At 43.6% G+C, this 23,496-nt stretch overlaps 1 protein-coding gene across 3 annotated transcripts in view; it reads right to left on the reverse strand.

Moving 5' to 3' along the window:
* ABCA1 (ATP binding cassette subfamily A member 1) overlaps positions 1–23,496 on the reverse strand; it is a 154,951-nt gene that overhangs the window by 73,470 nt on the left and 57,985 nt on the right. For all 3 annotated transcript variants that reach the window (XM_032240240.1, XM_032240242.1, XM_032240241.1), the window contains exons 6-7: positions 14,150–14,271; positions 11,138–11,314 (exon numbers count right to left, since the gene is read on the reverse strand). In XM_032240240.1, the coding sequence (XP_032096131.1) occupies positions 11,138–11,314; positions 14,150–14,271 (299 nt within the window). The remainder of the gene's footprint in view (positions 1–11,137; positions 11,315–14,149; positions 14,272–23,496) is intronic.

Below are 23,496 nucleotides of genomic sequence, written 5' to 3' on the forward strand. Positions count from 1 at the left end.
TCAGGTGAATCACCTGAGGTCAGGAGTTCAAGACTAGCCTGGCCAACATGGCAAAACCCCCTCTCTACTAAAAATACAGAAATTATCCAGGTGTGGTGGCACATACTTGTAATCCCAGTTACTAGGGAGGCTGAGGCAGGAAAATTGCTTGAACTTGGGAGGTGAAGGCTGCAATGAGCCAAGATTGCGCCAATGCACTCCAGCCTGGGCAACAGAGTAAGACTCGGTCTCAGGGAAAAAAACAACGAAACAAAATGCAGATTCTCAGCCACCTGATACCTACTGAATGAGAAGTTTAAGAGTGGGATACCCTCAGCAGATTCTTTTGTACACTGATGTTTGAGAACCAGCACCATGTTCACAAAGCCTCCCTTCCCAGTATGCTTTGCGCCAACGTGCTTGGTGGTGCATTCCATGTCTGGTCTACATCCTCCTATCTGCTTCAGACTCTGAAGCAGTGAAAAGGCCACTCAGTTCACCTGGCTTTGAGTAGGCTCCAAGATGGTGCCAAACACATGGGGAGCCAGGTTTGTCACACCAATTAGGTACAGCAGTCACCAAGTACAGATGTTTCTAAAAACCTGACCCAATGTTCACCCATTATCACCATTACCAGTCATTTGTCCCCTGAAGGATATAAATCAGTGAATGGGTCTGTTGTTTTTATAATATGTCTTCTCAATCTGAATAAATTTACATCTTCATGGGCAACAGTTTTTCCTTTAGGATTTTTAGTTTAAATGTCTTAACTCTGGAGCAAGCTTATTCTTGTTGTTTCAAAAGCACCACACTTCAGCAAAACTCCAGACACACAGCTGAGCCCACAGCATGACGGTTTAACCCAGGAATGTAGTTGACCACAGATGTAAACATAGGTCCATGTTAAATTTGCTGTGGCCAACAGACCTTTACATTAGCAGACACCAATTCGATGCCGTATCTTATGAAATGACCTTCTTATCGGTAGCCTGTCCTTTGGGTTTGTTTGCTTGTTTAACTTGACTGTTTTTGGATTTGGTTTCTAGCAGAAACATTGGCTGAACCCATCCGTAAGTAGTCAGGTAGAACAGTCAATGCCATTGTTAGAATCCTTTTAAAACTAGTTCCTTGTTTGAGATTAAGTACTCTGTATTCACCAACAATATTGGAAACCTGTAGTCGATACAAACAAATTTCTATTTTCAAAAGAATACTGGCTGGAGTTACACAGCAAGCCTGGGTTGACATCACAGGGTTAGCAAAACACATACCATGCAAATTCCGCATCAAGTTTAAGGCTTGGATTAGTCCGGATATTTTGCTTATGACTTAATTTTACTTTTCTGTGCATCTAAACATCCCATAACCTGAAAAAATAAGCCAAAGACTAGAAGCACTGATTTTTAAAAGTTCAGTATAAAAATAGAATATTACGGCTAAAATTAACCAGATTCCACATGTATCAACATTGATAAATCTCAAGAACATAATCCCCGAATGAAGTGGCAGGTCAATATGCACACTTATACAATGTGCGCACACTCAGGCCAGTACCGAATATTGTTATTCACAGGATGTAAGTATACATGATATAGAGGATAAAAACATCCAACTGCAAGACAGGAGTTATCTCTGAAAAAAGAGCGAGGGAAACACAGGTGGCATCAGCTGTAGCTGTAATGTTTTATTTCTTAAAAAGAACCAGAAGTCAGCACGGCAAAATGATGGATGATGGTACAGCAGTGTTCTTTTTTTTTTTTTTTTGAGACAGAATCTCACTCTGTCACTGCAGTGCAGTGGTACGATCTCGGCTCACTGCAACCTCTGCCTCTCGGGTTCAAGCAGTTCTTCTGCCACTCCAGAATAGCTGGGATTACAGATGCACACCACCATGCATGGCTAGTTTTTGTATTTTTAGTAGAGACAGGGTTTCACCATGTTGACCAGGCTGGTCTCCAACTCCTGATCTCAAGTGATCCACCCACCTCGGACTCCCGAAGTGTTGGGAATGCAGGCATGGGCCACCACGCCCAGCCAGGAGTGTTCTTTATGTTATTCTCTGTACCTATTTTCATGTTGAAACTATTCCATAACTTTCTTTTTAATTCAGTGAAAAGATAAAAGAGGGAGGACCGTTGGGCAGGAACAAAGGTAAAGAATCTATGTTGGCCTGAGCACATATAAGATCTAATAGACAGATAACTTCCTTGAATACAATTAACCCCAGGAAAGAATTCATGCCTTGAAGCTAGAACATAAAATATAGTCCAAGAATCATGTGTCTATGCCTATTAACTGTGCTCTTCTGCTCATGCTTACTTGATGAAGGCAGACAAAGCTTGCCAAATCCTATTTCCAAAGAGCTTCAGTAAACAATTCACAGCTTGGAATTCCTACTATTATTTTTCTAACCAAAAACATTCCCTTGGCTATGATCTCATACAGGTCTCCACTGCACCCAGGAGGCAAGCAACTTTCTCATATAAAGTAAAGGAAATGGGAAAAAGAAAAAAAATAAAACCTTTAGTGAGGGACTATACTTTCTGAGTTAAGCTAACAGGAATTCATGTATGAGTCAATATTTTTAGGTCATAACTTAATACTGTAATGTCATTAGAGGAAGAATGTGCAAATGCTTACTGTATTACTCAAGAGCTCCCACCCACTTCTGCAAAATGTGTTAATCAAAACATACAATGTTTCCTAAAAGCATGATATTCTGCGACACTGACACCAGAAAGACAAAGGTTGTTGTGCCACATTCTTTCCGGGTCTAAGAGATGGCTTTATTATATTCTTTCCATCCTCATGAGCTTATGACTTAAGTCAAGAAGGGCTGAAAAAAACTTTAAAGGCTGTAAGCTTTGGCTTTAATCTTTGAGATGGTGTCTTATTTCATCTCAGTATATCTAGCACAGTTCTGGGCATGTAACAATTAGCCACCCAGTAAGTGTTTCTAGAAGAAAAACGAAAAGGAAGGGAGAAGCACGTGAGTAGGATGAGAGATGGACTAATGTGAGTTCCGCTCCAAAGGTCATTCACATTCACAGAAATGCTGTTTTGCATTCACCTCATCAAGTCACTCAGTCTGTGGAGCCTTTAATGGCTCTCCTTGCTCTGAGAATGAGGCCCTGTGTCCTCACATGGCTCATGAAGACAGACCTGCCTCAGCCGACCTTTGCCTGCCTCTGCAGCATCATCTCATTTTTCCTTCTCCCATCAAACTCCCCACAGCTGTATCTGCTCCATGCTGAACTGTCTCCATCAGATACAGTTCCCCTAAATGCCACCTTCTCTTCCCTCTCCACTCTGGACCAATGCACATACTAAGTCCTCTACCTGGAACATTCTACTCCCTGTTCTTTACCTGGCTGACATCCGTTCTTTAGGTCCTTCCTTAGAGGATGCTTCTTTCCTGACTGGAAAGACAGCAGTAGGAGGGCCCATCAGGGCCTGCATCGCACCCAGCAGAGCATCTCCTGCTCTACACAGCAGCTGCTCCTTTCCTGGTCTGTCCTACCCATTCCCCAACCAGGACAGAAACAGAGAGGGCTAGACCTTGCACTTGATTGCCTCCCTGGCCCAGAGCATGGCACTGATTAGGGCTCAATAAATGTTTACTAAATGAATGAATGTGTTTGTTAATCCATTATCACTACATAAAATGAAGACTGGAAGATAACATTACCAGTGCGTTAGGAATCACAGCTAAACAGAAGTAGAAAACACATCTGTGCAATTAAAATGCAACTGAAAATATTTTCAATTACTAAAAACCACATCTACATCAAATTTTTCAGGAATTCTATGACTAAATAAAATGAGATGTGGGTATACATATATTGGAATGGTATTTTCAACACAATACATGATTTTGTTTTCGTCCTGGGAATGCATGTTGCAATGTGTTCACTGAAACATTTCAAATGTCCCTTAAATATCTTCATAAAGTAGACATAAATATCTACTTTACTTTACCCATATGCAAAATCCAACTCAGGCTGGAATTAGTATGTTTTAGTTCAAACTGAAAACAAGTAAACCACAAATCAAAGACTACCACCACGCAGAAGTAATCACTAACCGTTTCCAGTGATTTATTTGACAGTAAAGATTTCTTCTGGGAAACATTTTAATATTTTTTATTGAAGTAGGAAATTATAAAACTAAATTTCTAAGGAACGTTCTAATCTTTTAAAAAATAATTCAACAATTATTAGCTTTTAAATTAGACGTGTTTAATGCATTCCACCCCTTTACTTTTTGCTGTTTCTAAATATAGTTAAATACATCTACTACCACATAATTCAGGGGGAAAAATTAAACCTGTATCTTAGATATGGCAATAATTTTCAAGGAAGAAATAGTATAGCTAAGGCGAAAATATCTGTACAGATGGAGTTGAGTAGTCATATTAACACACTGCCATATCTACCAGCTAGTGCTCTTTTCCTTAAGAATTAGGTGAACAGAGAGTCTGAAGCATAAATCTACACAGTGTGTCATTCCACTGAATACCAAACCATGAGGATTGTGGCTCCTTGCTGGGAGAAAGCAAGTAAACTGGTGGGCAATACAATCACACAAAGCCAAACAAAATCTGATACTTTCTAACAAAAGTCTGGGTTCCAGACAGGAAGACACAAAGACCAAGTGTTCTCGCCTGCAAAAACCCACACAGACGCTTTAAGGACAGCATGAAACAAGCTGCAGTATCTTGCCCTAAAAAGCCATGAGGCAGAAGATAACAAGCCCCATCTGTATTCTGGGTCCTTGCAAACTAAATAAAGACCCCTCAAGACAAGCATGACTTTGTTCACTCCTTATCCATCTGCTCCTTCTATCTATACTCAGCCCAGCTGTGAGATGACTTGCCCGCTGGGAACCTCGGGGCCCCCGCACATTACCTTCTTTCTCTCATGAACCAAGTTCCACCTTGGTGGGAATGTGTTGGGCACACTGGAAGACATGTGAACAGTTTCTGTGAAACCACTGGCTCCACAAAAATAACTTCCTTTTTTCTCCACGCTATTGAGGCGGAGATAAATCTGCACGCCTGGCCTTCCAAGCTCAAGGATCAGACACCATTTTCACATCACTGAGGCAATGGTGAGCCAGGGACAGAGCCCATTCAACTCATTCAATCCCACATTCCTCCCACTACGGTCCACAGTGTCTGTGCTGGCAAAGGCTGCTGTCAGGGAGCTAGTGGAGAGATCATCAGGGGAACTGGGATGAGGGGACAACTCTCACTCTGCAGACCCAGGACCTACAAAGAATTCCTCAAAGTCCCAGTCTCAGCCTTAAGGCTGGTTCTCAATGCCGGCTAGAATGAAAGTTCCAAGTGCATTGCATCTGTCTTGTTTGTGGTTGAACTTCAGTGCCTTCAGTGCTGGTATAAAGCAGACATACAATAAACATTTGATGGATTTTCTTTTATGAATGTCTCATACCTTGTTCAGAGATGCTCTGCTCGCAAAGTCATCTCTGTATGGCTTGTACATTAAAAACCCTAATAGGTAATGCTTACCATGCTTTAGAGTCACTTTCAGAATATGGGCAAGAAAAAGCAGAGAGCTGCAGAGGGGTCAATAAAAGCCAAGGGCACTGTGGGAACACTTCAAATACATGATCAATTATTCCTTCCAATCAAGAGAGCTGTAGCAGGCTGAATGCCGCCCCTCACCCCAAGATGTCCACACCCCAATCCTGGAGTCTGTGAATATGCACATTTCATGGCAAATGCACTATGTAGACGTAAGTAAAGTTATGAACCTAGATTATCCTGGATTATGTGAATAGGCCCAAACTACTCACCTGAGCCCTTAAAAGTCAAGAACCTTCTCTGACTAGAGACAGAGAGATGTGACAGAAGGAGGCATCAGAGATTTAAAGTGTGAGAGATACTCAACCCACTTGCAGGAGAGAGGCCACACGAAAAGCATAAGAGGGAATGATGGCAAGATGCTGGAGAGGATATGGAGAAACAGGAACACTTTTACACTGTTGGTGGGAGTGTAAATTAGTGCAACCACTGTGGAAGACAGTGTGGCAATTCCTCAAGGATCTAGAACTAGAAATACCATTTGACCCAGCAATCCCAATACTGGGTATACACCCAAAGGATTATAACTCATTCTATTATAAAGACACATGTACACATATGTTTACTGCAGCACTGTTCATAATAGCAAAGACTTGGAACCAACTAAAATGCCCATCAATCATAGACTGGATAAAGAAAATGCAGTACATATACACTGTGGAATACTATGCAGCCATAAAAAATGATGAGTTCATGTCCTTTACAGGGACATGGATGAAGCCAGAAACCATCATTCTCAGCAAACTAACACAAGAACAGAAAACCAAACACCACATGTTCTCATTCATAAGTGGGAGTTAAACAATGAGAACACATGGACACAGGGAGGGGACCATCACACACCAGGGCCTGTTGGGGGATGGGGGCTAGGGGGAATAGCATTAGGAGAAATACCTAATGTAGATGAGGGGGCAGTAGCAGAGGGCCAGGATGCCGCAAACCACCATGCTACGTGTATATCTATGTAACAAACATGCACGTTCTGCACATGTACCCCAGAACTTAAAATATAACAGTAATAGTAAAAAGAAGGAATGATGGCAACCTTTAGGAACAAAGACCAGCCCCTGCTGACAGCCAGCAAGGAAACTTCAGTCCTACAACTGCAAGGAACTGAATTCAGCTGATATCCTGGATGAGCTCCAAGGCAGATTCATCTTCAGAGCCCACCAAAAAGAACCCCCCCAAAAAAGACACAGCCCACACAAACACCTCGATATCAGCCCTGTGAGACTCTAAGAGTAGACCTAGGTAAGCTCTGCTATATCCAGACTTCTGGCCTTATGAAATAATAAATGTATGTGGTTATAAACTGCTAAGTATATGGTGACTGGTTATAGTAGCAATAAAAAAACGCCAGTACAATCAGCGAGGACCTTGACAACAGGAGCAAATCAATCTCTGATCAAAATTTGCTGGTCCACTACGATGGCTCCTTCCTGCAGTCCAAAACAGATTGGAGGTTTCTGTGGGACGGGAGAGTGGCCCTGTGCTCGCTCCAAGGGAAAGTTAGGAAAAGTTCATCTGCCCAGCACACCCTATGGCCAAATGCACCTCGCTGAGCAGCAAGACAAGAGAAGCCCCTGCCAGGTGGCCCTGAGCTCCTCCTAGAAGTTGTTATCTCAACAGTACAAATACAATGAGCACTCCCTAACAAGTCTCCCTCATGACTAAGTGCATTCATCCCACAGAAAATACTTCATCTATCCACCCACCTTTGTACGCATCAAAAGGCCATCTTTTGAGTTCAGTCCAGCGCCTAGAAAATATCTGACACATAATAGGCACTCAATAAATATTGCTCAATGCATAGGTTTGTAAGTAAAAGACAACACCTAATGGAAACTGCTCTTAATCCCAGGGAACTTTAAAAACACAACAGCATTCTGACATCCAGTATTACTTTTTACACAAGGCATAGACTAAGGCATAAAAAAAGAATCTTTGGGTGAAAGGCCTTGACGATATCTGAACAAGAATGCAGTCTTTCGCTGAAATATTCGCCAGGACCACTTCGCTTGGTCTGAATTCTCACAGTGATCTACAGAAGAAAACTTGTATTTGTTCATTTTTTTTAACTTTTTATTTTATTTTATTTATTTATTTACTTGAGACAGAGTCTCGCTCTGTCGCCAGGGGCCAGTCTGGAATACACTGGAATGATCTCAGCTCACTGCAAACTCCATCTCCCAGGCTCAAGTGATTCTCATGCCTCAGCCTCTTGAGTAGCTGGGTTTACAGGTGTGCACCACCACATCCGGCAGATTTTCGTATTTTTAGTAGAGAGGGGTTTGGCATGTTGGCCAGGCTAGTCTTGAACTCCTGTCCTCAAGTGACCCACTCACCCCGGCCCCCTAAAGTGCTGGGATTACAAGTGTGAGCTACTGTGCCTGGCTGAAAACTTCTATCATGACAGCAATTGTTTTCAAGGACATAATTTCTATTACTTATGTCAATTAAATTATCAACTTGTATTTACTGAGTACCTATTATGTGCCATGCTCTTCGTATGTATAACCAATAATCACAACAAAGAGTTGAACAAATTATACATTGAAAAGGAGAAAACTGAGGCTTACGGGGACCAAATAATTTATCCAACATCAATGCTGGTAAAATACTCAAATGCAGTATTCAAACCCAGATCCTGCCGGCCCTCCACGGTGCCCCATTTTCCCCATGTTGCCACAACACTGCTTTCCAGAGTTCTCCCAGATTCTGAAAGAGGCCCAGGAGAAAGTCACAATACCCTTGGCTGGAAACAGGGAAACACCCACACCCACACCCACACCCACACACACACACACACACACACACACACAAAAGAAGAAGAAATGTTTCAAAATATGTGTCTTGTGTAATTCCACTTTGGGTACAGAAGCACATATGGAAAGAACAGTTTCTCTCCTCGTGATGTTGGGCCTGGCATCTGGCTGCTGCTACTGCTACAGTTCTTGGTGCCGTTAAGTGTCCATGTGCAATGTCAACACACGTCACATCCACCCACCATCACAAATATTGAAATTTCAACCAAGCAGCAACAGAAAAAGGCTGCTTAATGCAAAGGGAATATCAGTCCCAACACTCCAATTAAGGCCCTGCTTCATTCAATAAGTAAGAGTCACATTTCAAAATGTTTGGGAGTCATTTCATCCCAAAGGCTTCCTCAAAAATCATCTTTATACAAAACAGTCCTGATCACTGATTACAATCTAATTTAAGAGGCCCATTTTGAAGAGAGGTCTCTTGGTAACAGCAGAAGGGCAGGGGCAGAACCCAGATGCTCCACAAACCAAAGAGATGTGCAGAGAGCACCTGGTAGAAGCCAACTTAATCCACAAAATATTCCATGGAAAATTTTTTGGGGGGAGAAGAGATAAAGATTTCTTTCATTGTGGAAAAAAAAAAAAGAAGCCAACTTAATCAACACCTGATCATAGACCAATGGATGCACAAGGGACTACCACGACATAGCAGGAGGGGAGGCAGTGTGGCTGACAGTTCTGAAGGTGCATTTCCCTGCACTCCCTCATGCTGCTAATCCTGCCAGAGAGATACTGTCAAGCTGAAACCTGAGCTGTTAATTGTCAGATGATGAGGGCTAATCCCTCATTCTACTTTGAGTGTAATTCAGACAGTATGTGAGTAGAGGGATTTTACCAGGTTGTGTACACAGCAAGTGTTTAATGAGTAAACCGAAATGAATGGAATGAATGGGCACAGCACCAGAACAAATTACTATGTCGTCTAAAAACACCCGTTTTTTCCCCCAAAATTTCAGTCATTTTAACTGAAAGGGGGAGCATTTCTGTCTTGTAAAGCAGCCCAAAACAGTCCAAGGAAATGGTTTTGTAATAAATTTTTGTGTCATTTGTAATAACCTTTCACTCTCTACGTCTCACATCACAAAAAAGACCAACAGACTGCAAATGTCTGCACAAGTCAGCTTCTCTAACTTTTTAAGCCAGTTACTTCAGGTTGCAAAGATCCCCATAGAGAAATATATCTTACTTTAAATTACAACATGGGGCCAGGCACAGTGACTCATGCCTTTAATTCCCAGCACTTTGGAGGTCAATTTGGGCGGATCACTTGAGCTCAACAGTTCCAGACCAGCTAGGCAACATGGTAAAACCCCATCTCTACTAAAAATAGAAAAGGTAACTAACTGGGCATGGTGGCAGGCGCCTGTAGTCCCAGCTACTCGGGAGACTGAGGCATGAGAATCGCTTGAGCCGAAGAGGCGAAGGTTGCAATAAGCTGAGATCCCATCACTTCATTCCAGCCTGGGCAACACAGTGAGATGGATCTCAGCTCACTGTAACCTCTGCCTCCTGGGCTCATGCGATTCTCCTGCCTCAGCCTCCCAAGTAGCTGGAATTACGGACACCTACCATCATCCCTGACTAATTTTTGTATTTTTGTAGAAATGAGGTTTCACCATGTTGGCCAGGCTGGTCTTGAACTCCTGACCTCAGGTGATCCACCTCAGCCTCCCAAAGTGGTGGGATTACAGGCGACATGCCCAGTCAATACAAGAACTTTTTGATAGGTATGAACCTTGAGGTGTGTTTCTAAGGTCACATTCTAGGGTACAATCTGGGTACAGGGTCCAGAAACTGAATATTCCTAGTTTCCAACTCTCTATAAAGAATTCACACCCCACAAAGTCTAAGAGCATTACAATTCCATTTTATTATAAAAAGGAACATCTCTTTCCAGATACATCCTTCCTCCAGGGATCTTTCCCTGATTTTAAGAGTATCTACTGCCAAATCAGAATACTATCTAGTGAGTAGAAAACCAGAATCCTGGATATTAAATGATGATATTTGGAGTAGAGAGAGGAATTTCACCAGAGCTCTCAGAAAACCTAGAGACATAGTTGTTCTGGAACTCTATACAACACTCTAATAACCAAATCGGTCAGGCTCACCCGCATTCTTTGGTTAAGAATGTATGGGAATTCTCATAGACTGCTTCTCTGAACTATTGATTCCGAGGCTGAAAAAACTTTGTCGGAATTTTACTTTGCAATTTTATTAGTAATTAAGCTAATTAGTGCAGCCTCATCTAATTCCAGGGCCTCCCAACTGTGACAGCTCACAATGTCATCTTTATGATGGATTTTTAAACATGAATTGATATCCATGCTCCTATTAATGGTGTCAAGACTTTTCTTTTTAATCTGAAGAACTCTTTATTCTTGCTTAGTATTATAATATTAGTATTATAGTGTTGATGAACTCTTGCTTAGTATTATAGTATTAAAAACATTAAAAAGTAGGTCTTCTCTGATTGAAATAAGCACAAAAAAACATTTGGCTTAAACTCAGCCACACCCAGCTTATTCTTCCCATTCATGCTTTGGGAGATGGCCCAAAAGTCTGAAAGAACACTAGGAACACTTAGAATACCACTGAACTAAGTGATATCACAAACTCCCAGCCAGCCATACTTTTCTACAAAAACAAAGTCATGTTGTCCAAGGAAAAACCTCACATTCCGAAAGCATGAGTGCTTGAAGTTTCTCCCCTGAGCAAGTCTACTCACCAGGATCGGCTTCAGGATGTCCATGTTGGAACGAAGTACTCGCTCTGCTGCAGCCAGCTTCTCCCTTGGTAGGCCACAAAGCTCGGCAGCTTCTTGGTCACCAAGTTGAATCATCTCTTGTAATTTTGACCCATTGCACAGACTGGTCAAATGTAACTGGTAGCCTTGCAAAAATACCTGGAAGCATTTCATGCAAAGAGAGACAATTACAGCAGAATTACAAAGATTGGAAGCTGGGTCCTTGAAGTCTTCTGGAGAACTTCACATCAATACAGCTTTGAAGATCTTAAAACAGGTACCAGTACAAACAGTCAAGGCATCAGTTCTCTTTACTGAACCGCAGAATGTATCAAACCACAAGGCACATTGACAGGACATTTAGAACGTGCAGGTTGCATTAACTCAATGTCTCCCACACTCTTTTCCCTCTTACAAAAAAAAAAATCGAGTCCAACTCGTTTTCTCAAGAGTAGGACACATGATTTGGCAAACAGGAATCCAGAATCTGAATTCCTGGAACCAATTTTATTAGAGGAACAACATCCTCACTATTTTGCAAGTTACGTTGTCTTTAAGTAGGATTGGGCTAAAATATGGGGGAAAGCATTTATGCTACTTATCTGTAAGTATAGGTATTTAACTAAGACACAGAACTATGTTCTAATAATTTCAGATTTTGGAATTCTCCATTTTACTTGCCCTAGAGCAGAGTGCCAGAAAGCCAGGCTTTCTTACTGATAGTCCAGTTCTAAGTCAGTCTTATCTTTTCTTTATAGCAAACCCACTAGAGAGCCTCTTCTTGGTCATATTTTACTTACTTGCCTTTCTGGGCCGAAACTATTCTTCTTCATATGTGGTCCAGTGGACCACAAGCTTTGAAAGAAGAGGAGCCTTTCTTTATAATGCTCACTTTGCATTCACAGTGTTGAAACATTACAGCCAGTATTTACTGAATGAATGAATGAATGAATGAATGATGCAGGATCTTTATTAAACCATTACTAACTGCCCTGTTAGTTTAAACTGGTGCAGGCTGACATGCTTGTAGAACAACCTAGGGTGAGTGATGGACCAAAGACCTCTCAAAACCCATACAGCTTTTGAAATACTGTGAAGCATTTGGCTGACCATGATTCCCATTAAGTTTTCACTGACTGCCATAGATACTCAAGCACATCTCAGTTCTACTCCTTCCTTTAGTCCTTGCTGCGAGGCTGTCAACTGATAGTTAGTGTCTGTGTTTAAAAATACTGACAACAGGCCGGGTGCAGTGGCTCACGCCTGTAATCCCAGCACTTTGGTAGGCCAGTGGGGGCAAATCACCTGAGGGCAAGAGTTCAAGACAAGCCTGGCCAACCAACATGATGAAACCCCATCTCTACTGAAAATACAAAAATTAGCTAGGTAATCCCAGCTACCCAGGAGACTGAGGCAGGAGAACCACTTGAACCCAGGAGGCAGAGGTTGTGGTGAGCCAAGATTGTGCCACTGCACTCCAGCCTGGGTGACGGAGTGAGACTCCTTCTCAAAATAAAAAAAAAAAAACCGAGTGACAACAGGGGGCCTTTGTTGAAGTCATCTTCTGCCTCTGCCCAAACATGCTTTGTTCCCTTCCCTTTCCTTACACAAGTATTGATCCCAAGGCTTTTTCAATAAATATATTGTATGCTCAAAAAATAAAAAAAGAATACTGACTACACAGAAACTCTAATTACCATCCAAGGACCACCTCCAGGCTTAGGATGCCCCTTATTTTAAACTGATTAGATGTAACAGATATGAAATTGGCAGGGGGCAATGGAAATTATGCTAAATGCAACTATTTTCAAAAGCCTGCTGCCCTTGGCCCATCTCCCAACCACACAACTGGTAAACACAAGGCATATTTTCCTAGTTTCAGAACGGCAAGCAGTAAGCACATTTTTCTAATTTTGAAAATTCTAGATCATGTGAAGCAAAAAGCTTATTTTCAAGCATAAACATTTCTACTACTTCTGCTTATTGTAAAGACAAGCTAGTACACAGACATGAGACAGGGGAGGAAGCAGTTCCCCTTTCTGCCACAGAATAAACTCAAAAAGTGTCTCTGAAAAATCAATAATCATGCAATCTGGGTCTGCTACCCACTGCACAAGAGCTGTCTAATAATGATGCCAGAGAAAGTTTTCTAGAATTTGAAGTTAAAATTCAACATAATCACTAATATTATTTCCTAGTTTTGTAAAATTATCTTTTCTTTCTCTTTTTTTTTTTTTTTTTTTTTTTTTTGAGAAAGTCTCGCTCTGTCGCCTAGGCTGGAGCGCAGTGGCACAATCTTGGCTTACTGCAGCCTCCGCCTCCCAGGTTCAAATGATTCTCACTGCAACCTCCACCTCCCAGGTTCAAATGATTCTCCTGCCTCAGCCTCATGAGTAGCTGGAATTACAGGTGCCCACCACCACACCCAGCTACTTTTTGTATTTTTAGTAGAGACGGGGTTTCACCATGTTGGCCAGGGTGGTCTGGACTCATAGCCTCAGGTGATCTACCCACCTTGGCCTCACAAAGTTCCGGGATTATAGACGTGAGCCACTGCGTTTGGCCCTGATTTTATGAAATTCTTAAAAGTCTCTTAATATACCCTGTCTGAAGTCTGTCTTCGATTTTATAGACAGAGCACCTCCACATCAATAATCCTCAAACATGGCTACTGTCTCAGAACTGTGAATATTTTTTAAGTTTAACTCAAAATGTATCCCTTGTAGGAGGAAGTCATCACAAATGCCAAGTGCCAAGCCAGAAATCAATTTTATTTCAACCAGCTGGCCCATGACACCAGGTTGCATATTCCACTCCGGGATGGTTTGGCAATTCCTGCCTGAATAGGGAAGTAAAATTAGATGAAGTTGAATTTGAACTACCTCCCTCCCCTTCACCACCATTATGAGGACAAGGGTCTAGTCATTTCTTTCCAGTAGTTGAACAACGTAATCGCCATCAGCCCCACTGAGGAAGCTGGAGGCAACAGCTTACCTTGTGGAGAGTGACATCAGCCCTCAGCATCTTGTCCACAGTAGACCTCGGGAGAGAGAGGTTGTGATACAGGAACCCAGAGAAGGTTTCATTGTCCACCAGGAAATCCTGAAGCTTTAAGTCTATCGAGAAATAGTGTTTTATTTTTATTTAGAAAGTAATTTTTTTAAAAAGTGGGCACAATGAGGCAGTGGAGAAATGTATCAGAATATTGATGATTGGAAGTCTCCTGGCTAAGCACACATGGGAATGAGATAGGGGAGCATTGCCATATCAGGAGAGGCATGAGATAATGAAAATATTGCTTTCTGGTAACATGTTGAGCCACACCCAGCATGTGCTCCTCAATTCAGTGCAATGGTGGTGTTAACACACACAAAAACAAACACAGCCTTTTCTTGCTCTTCAAAAAAGACGTCAAACCTTTGAAATGAGCTCACCCACCCTGCCTGAGCTTTGTGACACTAGTCCATTCCGGCTTCCTCGGCACCAACTCACAGAGCTAAAACTGGAGAGATTTAAAGCCTTATTCCCACAAGCTGCAGGGACTGAGCTCCTATTTAATGCAAAGCAAGCAATTGTTCTCAAACTTAAGTATTCACCAGAATCACCTGGAAGGCTTGTTAAAATTATGCCTGCTGGTCCCTACCCCCAGAGTTTCCAATGTAGCAGGCCTGGGATGGGACTGGAGAATCACTTCCAGGTGATGCTGATGCTGCGACCTGGGGAACATGTTTTGACAAACACTGGAAGAGTGCATTATGCATCTCAAAGTGCTTTCACAGACATGGTCTCATTTTAATTCCAAACATAAAACATGTGGCCAGGCATGGTGGCTCATGCCTGTAATCCCAGTACTCTGGGAGGCTGAGGCGGGCAGATCACCTGAGGTCAGGAGTTCGAGACCAGCCTGACCAACTCGAAGAAACCCTGTCTCTAATAAAAATACAAAATTAGCCAGGTGTGGTGGCACATGCCTGTAATCCCAGCTGCTTGGGAAGCTGAGGCAGGAGAATCGCTTGAACCCTGGAGGCGGAGGTTGTGGTGAACCAAGATCACCCTTTTGCACTCCAGACTGGGCAACAAGAGCAAAACTTCGTTTCAAAACAAACAAACAAACAACAACAAAAACGTGTGATACAAAGCTCTAAAACCCGGGTCTGCCAGGCTTTAGGAAAACACATAAACATACATTTAAACCATCAGCCCTATAAAATTATTTGATTGCTAAAGGGTTTCATATGGAATCTCTCTAAATAATAGGACCTCTGGGTACATTTAGAAAAGGCTTCAATCCAGTGCAGCAAAACAGAAAAACCACCGCTAAGAATCCAGAATGTTAGTCCTTAGAGTTGGAGGCTGTGTCTGGCGGTGTCACTGCATACTTCATATCATCTTTCTGAACCTCAGTTTCTTGATCTCCAAAATGAGAGGTTTCTGAGCAGATGCTAGGTAGGAGCCCTCTGACTCTAAAACAGTATGGTTCTCCCTGACTCATTTCATTTGACTGTCTACCTGTTCTCCTTCCAACCCACTCTCCTAACAGCCGAACTTCTTTGTAATAAAGATAAAACCAGCTCATCAGGACCACGTGAACCGAGTCCCCAGAGCCAGGCACTAACCAACCTCTAGAGGGCAAACGTTGCAAACTCAAATCATTTACCAGAAGAGAAACAGGTTTGATCTGAAAATGGGGCTACAGTGTGAGGCTTAATGTGGACAGGAGTTAATCCACGGAGCTAAGAGGGTCACATGTAGAGATAAAGTAGCAGGAGGGCCTGACAGCCCAGCCAGTCTCTCATCAATGCTGCACGATACAGGTGTATTCTGCTTTAGACAAACTTCAGTAATATTGAGTTATATAGACAGAACAAAGTGAGCAAGATTCATATTGCTAGGGAAATGATTCTCTGCTACCATTCTATGGCTAGCTCCTAGTTATTCCTCATGACAGCCAGTAGCTGTTCCTAGGCCCAGTTAGTGTCCCTCAGAATCGGTGCTCCTGCAAATGGCTACCTACCTGATGCTTCCCATCACATATGACTTCTACACTGTTACCATCAGGCTCTCTACTGCAGTTGTCAAACCTCAGGGCACCTAAGCTTCATTTACGGAGCAAGCTAAAATGCAGTTTCTTGGGCCCAGTCCCTAGAGATTCTGAAATAGTGGGTCTAAAATGCAGAATGCAGAGCCCATGAATCTACATTTGAATAAGCATCTCTTGTACTTCTATTTTGTTTTGTTTTGTTTTTTTGAGACAGAGTCTCGCTCTGTCACCCAGGCTGGAGTGCAGTGGCTCAATCTCGGCTCACTGCAACCTCCACCTCCCGGGTTCAAGCAATTCTCCCACCTCAGCCTTCTGAGTAGCTGGGATTACAGGCACCCACCACCACACCTGGTTAATTTTTTTTTTTTTTTTTTTTGTACTTTTAGTAGAGGGATTTCACCATGTTGGTCAGACTGGTCTCAAACTCCTGACCTCATGATCCACCCGCCTCGGCCTCCCAAAGTGCTGGGATTGCAGGCGTGAGCCACCGTGCCTGGCTGCATCCCTTGTACTTCCAGTGTTGGGGGAGGGAGGTGTGGAGCCATAGTTTAAGGAACATTGTTTTATTTACATGCTATCTCCACCAGACTATGCCTATAGGATAGGGAATATGTGTTCTTAGTACCACCAATGCCCAGATCAGGCCTGGCACAGAATTACTGCCCAATGAAGGGTAGCTGAATATCAAATACTAGGAGATGGGATTAGGAATGAGAAGATTCCAAAAGTGTCTGAGCACCATCCTAGGAGATTTCCTTTTAGCTGATCAGGTCCAGGAAGAATCCAAGGGATGTCAGGACCATCCCCAGGCCACACCCCAGGAGTGAACAGGACTGCTAACCACTAGAACTGCTTTCCCAGGACCAGAAAGTGACATCTGGGGTCACCTTCTGTTCTTAGAAGAAACAGGAAGGAAGGTGGGTAAGCTGGTGGCTTCAGCTGAGGACTAGTGTGAAAAGGTAGACACTGATTATTGTACAACAGTGGGGAAAGCACCACCTGGGAGTCAGAAACCTGAGTTCTATATCCAATTATCTGTCAGATCATTTCATGTAGTTGTACCTCCACTGCCTTACCTATAAAATGAAGCGTCAAAAAGGCCTCTGTGAAACCTCCACAGAGACAGAATATACCTATTAGCTAACCTCACTGATCAGGTGGGCCACAGATTCCGCCTGAGCAGAGTCAGAGCAATACATCACATTGCACCAGGGAACTTCAAAACAGCTCCCTCCTTCCCAAGCATGGCGGCAGACGTGTGGGGAGGGTGACCCAGTCCACCCCTGCAATGGGCCTAGGTCATCCAGCAACATTCTCCAGACCAATGAGTGTGCTCAGCATGTTTATAAGACTATTCTGTTATGTCAACAGGCTCTCAAGATGAGAACATCTGGATGTGATCAAGCTCCAACCTCCTATCGGTGAATGCCCCAGATGAGACACAAGAAGAACCCAGAGGCTGATTAAACAGTCAGCAGCTCTTGGCTGTGCATCATGCATAATGTGGTAGGTTGGCTGGGGGGGAAGCAGCAGGGAAGGCCAAAGATCCTTGGCTACAAAGAACTTGCAGCCTGATCAGGTGGACATCCACCCGTGTGGGCTTAGATTAGACTCACACACTAGCACCAACTGGCGTGAAAACAGGAAGGCAATGTGGTGTAGCACACTGATACTCAAACATGACTGTCCGTTAGACTCAGCTGGGGGCTTCACAAAAATCCCAAAGCCCAGGCCACACCATGGAGCAACTAATGAGAACTGCTATGGTAAGACCCAGGCATCAGAATTTAATAAAACTTGGCTGGGCTTGGTGGCTCATGCCTGTAATTCTAGCACTTTTGGAGTGAGGTAGGCAGATCACATGAGGTCAGGAGTTCAAGATCAGCCTGGCCAACATGGTGAAACCCTGCCTCTACTAAAAATATCAAAATTAGCTGAGCATGGCAGTGGGTGCCTATAATCCCAGCTACTTGGGAGGCTAAGACAGGAGAATCACTTGAACCTGAGAGGTGGAGGTTGCACTGAGCCAAGATTGTGCCTGGGTACATTCCGGCCTGGGTGACAGAGAGAGACTCTGTCTAAAAAAAAAAAAAAAAAAAAAAAAAAGAATTTAATAAAACTTCCCAGTGAGTTGAGCCAAGTTTGAGAAACAATGGTGTGGAGAAAACATCAGGGTTTGGGACCAGAAAAACCTAAATTTGATACTGCACTCTACTGTGAAATAGCTGTGTGATTGTGAGAAAGTGACTTTGCCTCCCTGAGCACAATTTTTCTTACCAATGAAGTGATGGTAATAGTGTCCACATTTCAAAGATATAAAGACTAGAGATATTCATCATGGTAGGTGCTCAATATATGGTAATAGTTTGTGATTACTGAAAACGATTTTTTTTTTTTTTTTTTTTTTTTTTTTTTGTGACAGAGTCTTCCTCCGTCACCAGGCACCAGGCTGGAGTACCATGGCACAATCTCGGCTCACTGCAACCTCCACCTCCCGGGTTCAAGCAATTCTGCCTCAGCCTCCCGAGTAGCTCGGACTACAGGTAAACGCCACCAAGCCCAGCTAATTTTTGTATTTTTAGTAGAGACAGGGTTTCACCATGTTGGCCAGGATGGTCTCCATCTCTTGACCTCGTGATCCGCCTGCTTCGGCCTCCCAAAGTGCTGGGATTACAGGCTTGAGCCACCGCACCCGGCCGGAAAAGGTTTTTTCACTCAACTTTGCCACTGTACAGCAATGCCATTTATAGGAAAGATGGGGGCACAGTCCCTGCCCTCAAGGAACTTTCAAGGCTGAAGGGAGAGATAAAGAGGCAAATCAATTCAAGAAGGCAGAAGGAAGGATAAGAAAGCCAAAAGGAGATAGTGAATGGAAGCACTGGCCCAAGATGAGGTTTATCTGTAAGGGCTTCATGGGGAGAAATCAGACTGGAGCCAAGTTCTGGAAAAGAACAAACTCAAAAATCCCAGGAAGCTGTGGCTGAAGAGGAAGGGGTAAGACCTCTCATGACGACAATGACCAGGACATTTTGTGGTCATAATGCTATGCACAAAGCAGGTTCTCAACAAATGAATGAACAAGTAGATAACTAGAGAGGAGATTTCTAAAAACCTCAGATATGGGAAGTAGGAAGGCAGGGGGAAAGAAGTGGGTAAGGACAGAGTACAGTGGCTTTGTACCTGCTGGTCTCTGTCTTCTCCACTATGTTGTTATCAGGAAAATGGGTGGAAAGCCAAGAATATCAAGAAAGCCAGATGTCTGAAACATACTTTATCTTTTTACCCCATCCTCATGATATGGCCTGTGAGTCACCTCCTCCAGGAAGCCTGCCCCTACCTTCCCACCCTCAAGCTGTGTTAGGTGGCCAGCCCTTTCTTGTGACTTTTATTTTTTTTGAGACAGAGACAGAGTTTCACTCTTTCACCCAGGCTGGAGTGAAGTGACTCGATCTTGGCTCACTACAACCTCTACCTCCCTGGGTTCAAGCGATTCTCTGGCCTCAAATTCCTGAGTAGCTGGCATTATAGGGGGATGCCACCATGCCCAACTAATTTTTTTTTCTTTCTATATTTAGTAGAGACGGGGTTTTACCATGTTAGCCAGGCTGGTCTTGAAATCCTGACCTCAGATGATCCACCAGCCTTGGCCTCCCAAAGAACTAAGACTACAGGTATGAGCCACCGCGCCCAGCCTTTTGCGACTCTTTGTGCCCAACATCCTATGTTTGCCACTAGTATCACGCAGATGAAGCTGCAGTCACCTGTGTATATATCCTACTTCCACAAGAACAGAAATTCCTTGAGGGCCAGTAATTCTAAGGCCAGAAGTGCCTGGCACAGAGGAGGCACTCAGTAAATTGGATGAATGAATGAATGAATGAACTAATAAATGAATGAATGAATGAATACAAATGAGTGAATAAATTAATGACCCGATGTGATTGTAATAAATTAATGACCCAATGCAACTGCAACTTGCCAATTGCAGAGAAGTAAATTCACCTTGCAGTGAGTTAGGGAAAGGATGAAGTAGGACATGAACTTGAAACAAATCAAGTGAAGAGGACACAAAAGTTCTGCTAAGCCCACTTGGCCACGTCAGCCCAGGTCAAGAGGAGAGTCAGGTGAGCAGCAGCTGGGAGCAGAGTGGGGAACCGGACAGAGGAAGGCTGAGTTGATTAGTTGGTAAAATGGAGATGACAATGGCACCCACCTCATTGGGCTGAGCTAGGTGTTCAATGAAAAAATGGACCTGCAGACCTAGTATAATGCCTGGCACTGAGGAAGGTGCTTGGTAAAGGATAGCTAATATCATCATCACTTTCAGGAATGACTGATCTGAATAGATTCATGGCTAATTTAACCTTAAAGCATATTCAGAATAGACAAGACACAGAAGTGGTTTTGGCAGCAAAGTTGAGATGCTGAATTTGTGATCTAAGGTATGCACATGTGTGTACGTGTGTGCATATGTATGTGTGTATTATAATACATATTAGCCTGGCTGAGTTCCTAAGACAGAATTATTGAGTTGTTTCTGCTGATAATATCTGTAAAGTAAAGAAAAGGTTGAAGCTGACTGATTTGTCTATTCATAACTTTATATAAGAATAAATCAATCTAGTATTTTACAGGGAATCAACAGGAATGATCCTGTCTGCCAGTCACTGGAAGGATAGATGTAGGTGGAAGATGACCTGGAAGAAAGACAATCATTCCACACAAGACAGGGAATACTTCGTGAACAGGACAGTCATTTAGCCATTTAACTTTGGGCACTGAGTTAACGTGGACCTGGATCTTATAATCAGCAAAATGTGTGGGTTGGAGAAGATGATCTCTGAGGTCTTACCTACGAAATTGAAAGGAACACAGGACAAAACAAAATCAGCACCAGAGAGAGCATCAGAGGGTCTGGATTTAAGGTCAGCTCTGTCATTTCCTGACTGTGTAATCATGAAGCTTACTTGCCCCCTTTTTAAAATCTCCCTAAGCCTCCGCTTCCTTGGATATAAAATGGGGCCAATAACATTCACAGATTATTGTGCAAACCGAAGATCAAGAACATGAAAGTGCTCTTTCAAGGGAAAGAGCTGACTCGGGTAACTGGAAGGTACGACCTCTGTTACAGGATGCGGAGCTGGGCTACTGCTGCCTGCAGAAGAGTCACTATCCTATCCAGCAAAAGATCAAGAGAGTTCTCCCATCATAATCTCGTCAATACAGACCGAAACATTTGATCTGCTGAGCTCAGCCTCCTTGGTTTTGCCTGGAGGAGCAAACAGTGACCTACCAATTAGCCTAGAGCTTCACTGTGCGTACTGTGAAACAGGGCAAAGGAAAGGGGAAAAGAACAAAAGCAGGTGAAATGTGTGTTTGTGGGCCGGGGAAGAAAGGAGGCAGAACCCTCAGCTTCTTGCCACATATCCTCTGGGACTAGCTGAGGAATGCACTTGCATGTGCAGGCGGAGGGCTGTGACACGGATCGGGGTGAGGTCCTGCTTTCCCGCCCATTCGGTGTTCCTTCACTTCTCTGAGCACAGGGGACAGGGAAGGTGGGAGGAGGGAGGAAAGGGAGGAGAGGAGTGGAGGAGCTGGGTAGGGGGAGGGAGAAGAAGGAGGAGAGGAGAGGAGGGAGGGCAGCTCGGGCAGGCGGAGGAGGGAAGCCCTAGGCTGAGCTGAGCCGAGCCAGACCGGGTTACCCTCGGTCAATGCCCTCCAGTCCCCAGCTCCGGTTTCAAGATCTCCGTCTTCTCTTCTGCTCAACATGAAAAGGAACCAGAGCCATCAGCTGCTTTAGAAGTGGGTGGAGGAGGCAAATGAAAAACAAAGAGAAGTAGGGAAAATCACATCAACATTCCAGGCCCAGATGGTCTTCTTCAATGAACCCCTGGGGTGGGGTGGGAGTGGGGGGTCTCCCAGACTGCTAGGAGCTGTCAGCTGGGCAGGATCTGGGAGGGGGAGGCAAATTCCAACTCATGGTTTTAATCAGCCTGAGCTTGTCCAGCCTCATAAATAAGACCTTGAAACACTTCTCTGCCATAAAAGGGCTGCTAACAAATACACTCCAGCACCTTTAGGGTATTTTTTGGTGTTTTGGTTTGTTTTCTTGATGCTCTGCTGTCTTCTTGAAGGACAAATGCTGCCTGCTTGACCAATGGCTGAGTGCTCTCTGTGGAGACCTGGTTGTTTGGTGCCCAGGAGAAGGGGTGAAGCAGCATGAAGCAGCTGCCTCCTCCCGTGACTCCTCAGGGCAGGGGAGAGCAGGCTAGGGGTGTGCTGTGCACACAGCCTAAGGACACCCCTGCTGTTGATCTGGGCCTGCAGTTTCCAATTTCCAACCCAGGAGACGCTTCCTTCTCTACAGAGAAGGTTCACCCAGGGATAGATACCAAGACATACTGGAAAAAACTCAGTTCCAGAATTTTCCAGTTATGTGGCCTTGGGAAAGTCAATCAGGCTCTCTGAGCCTCCATTTTTCTGTACATGGAGGTCTAGCTTCCTACATGTGTGGGCTAAGTAATCACTAATGACACTAAGTGTGTTAAGTACTCTGAATGCTGACTCACACATAATCCGTGAGAAAATACAAGCTGAAAATTAAACATGTTCAAAATTAATGTGGATAATGTCACAAATGACCATTTGTAAAGAATTCCCAGGAGAAACCAGGATATTTAGGGTCATACTCCCTGAACCTTCCGAGGGAGGCATTAGGGAAGACAGAATCTTCTCTTTCAACCAATGGGAAGACCAGAACTTTAGGAAACACATATTCTTTCTTGTGTTTTATACATCATATAAACTTGTATTAGTTCAACAAACTTCTGCATGGCTACAGTACCCAAAATGCTCGTGCTGTGCTTCAAAGGAATAGTATTTTTCTCAGTGCTCCCTGAAGGCAGGAGCCAGCCTATAATAAAAGAGGTGCTGTAAGACTCAGTCCCTGCCCTTGCATTCTAAGAGGAGATGGCCGGAGGGCCGGGTGAGCAGACAGTGAGCCTCCAACCCCCTCTGCCACTCCAGAATCAGTCAGCACTGAAATCAGGGGTGAAAAGAGACATGACTCATCTTCCCCCAGATTACTCAGGCAATAGCACAGCTGCTATGATTTGAACATGTCCCCCCTCAAAGTTCATACATTGAAACTTCATCACCAATGTGATAGTATTAAGAGTCAGGGACTTTAAGGGGTGAGTAAGTTATGTGAGCAGCACCCTCACCGATAGCATTAGGGCTCCTCACAGATGGCATTAGGGGCCCTGTAAAAGGGCTTGAGTGGCTTCAGTCCCTTCTGCCA

The sequence above is a fragment of the Sapajus apella genome, unplaced genomic scaffold (genome assembly GCF_009761245.1).
Source record: "Sapajus apella isolate SASKATOON/1434 unplaced genomic scaffold, GSC_monkey_1.0 scaffold46, whole genome shotgun sequence".
Taxonomy (NCBI): Eukaryota; Metazoa; Chordata; class Mammalia; order Primates; family Cebidae; genus Sapajus; species Sapajus apella.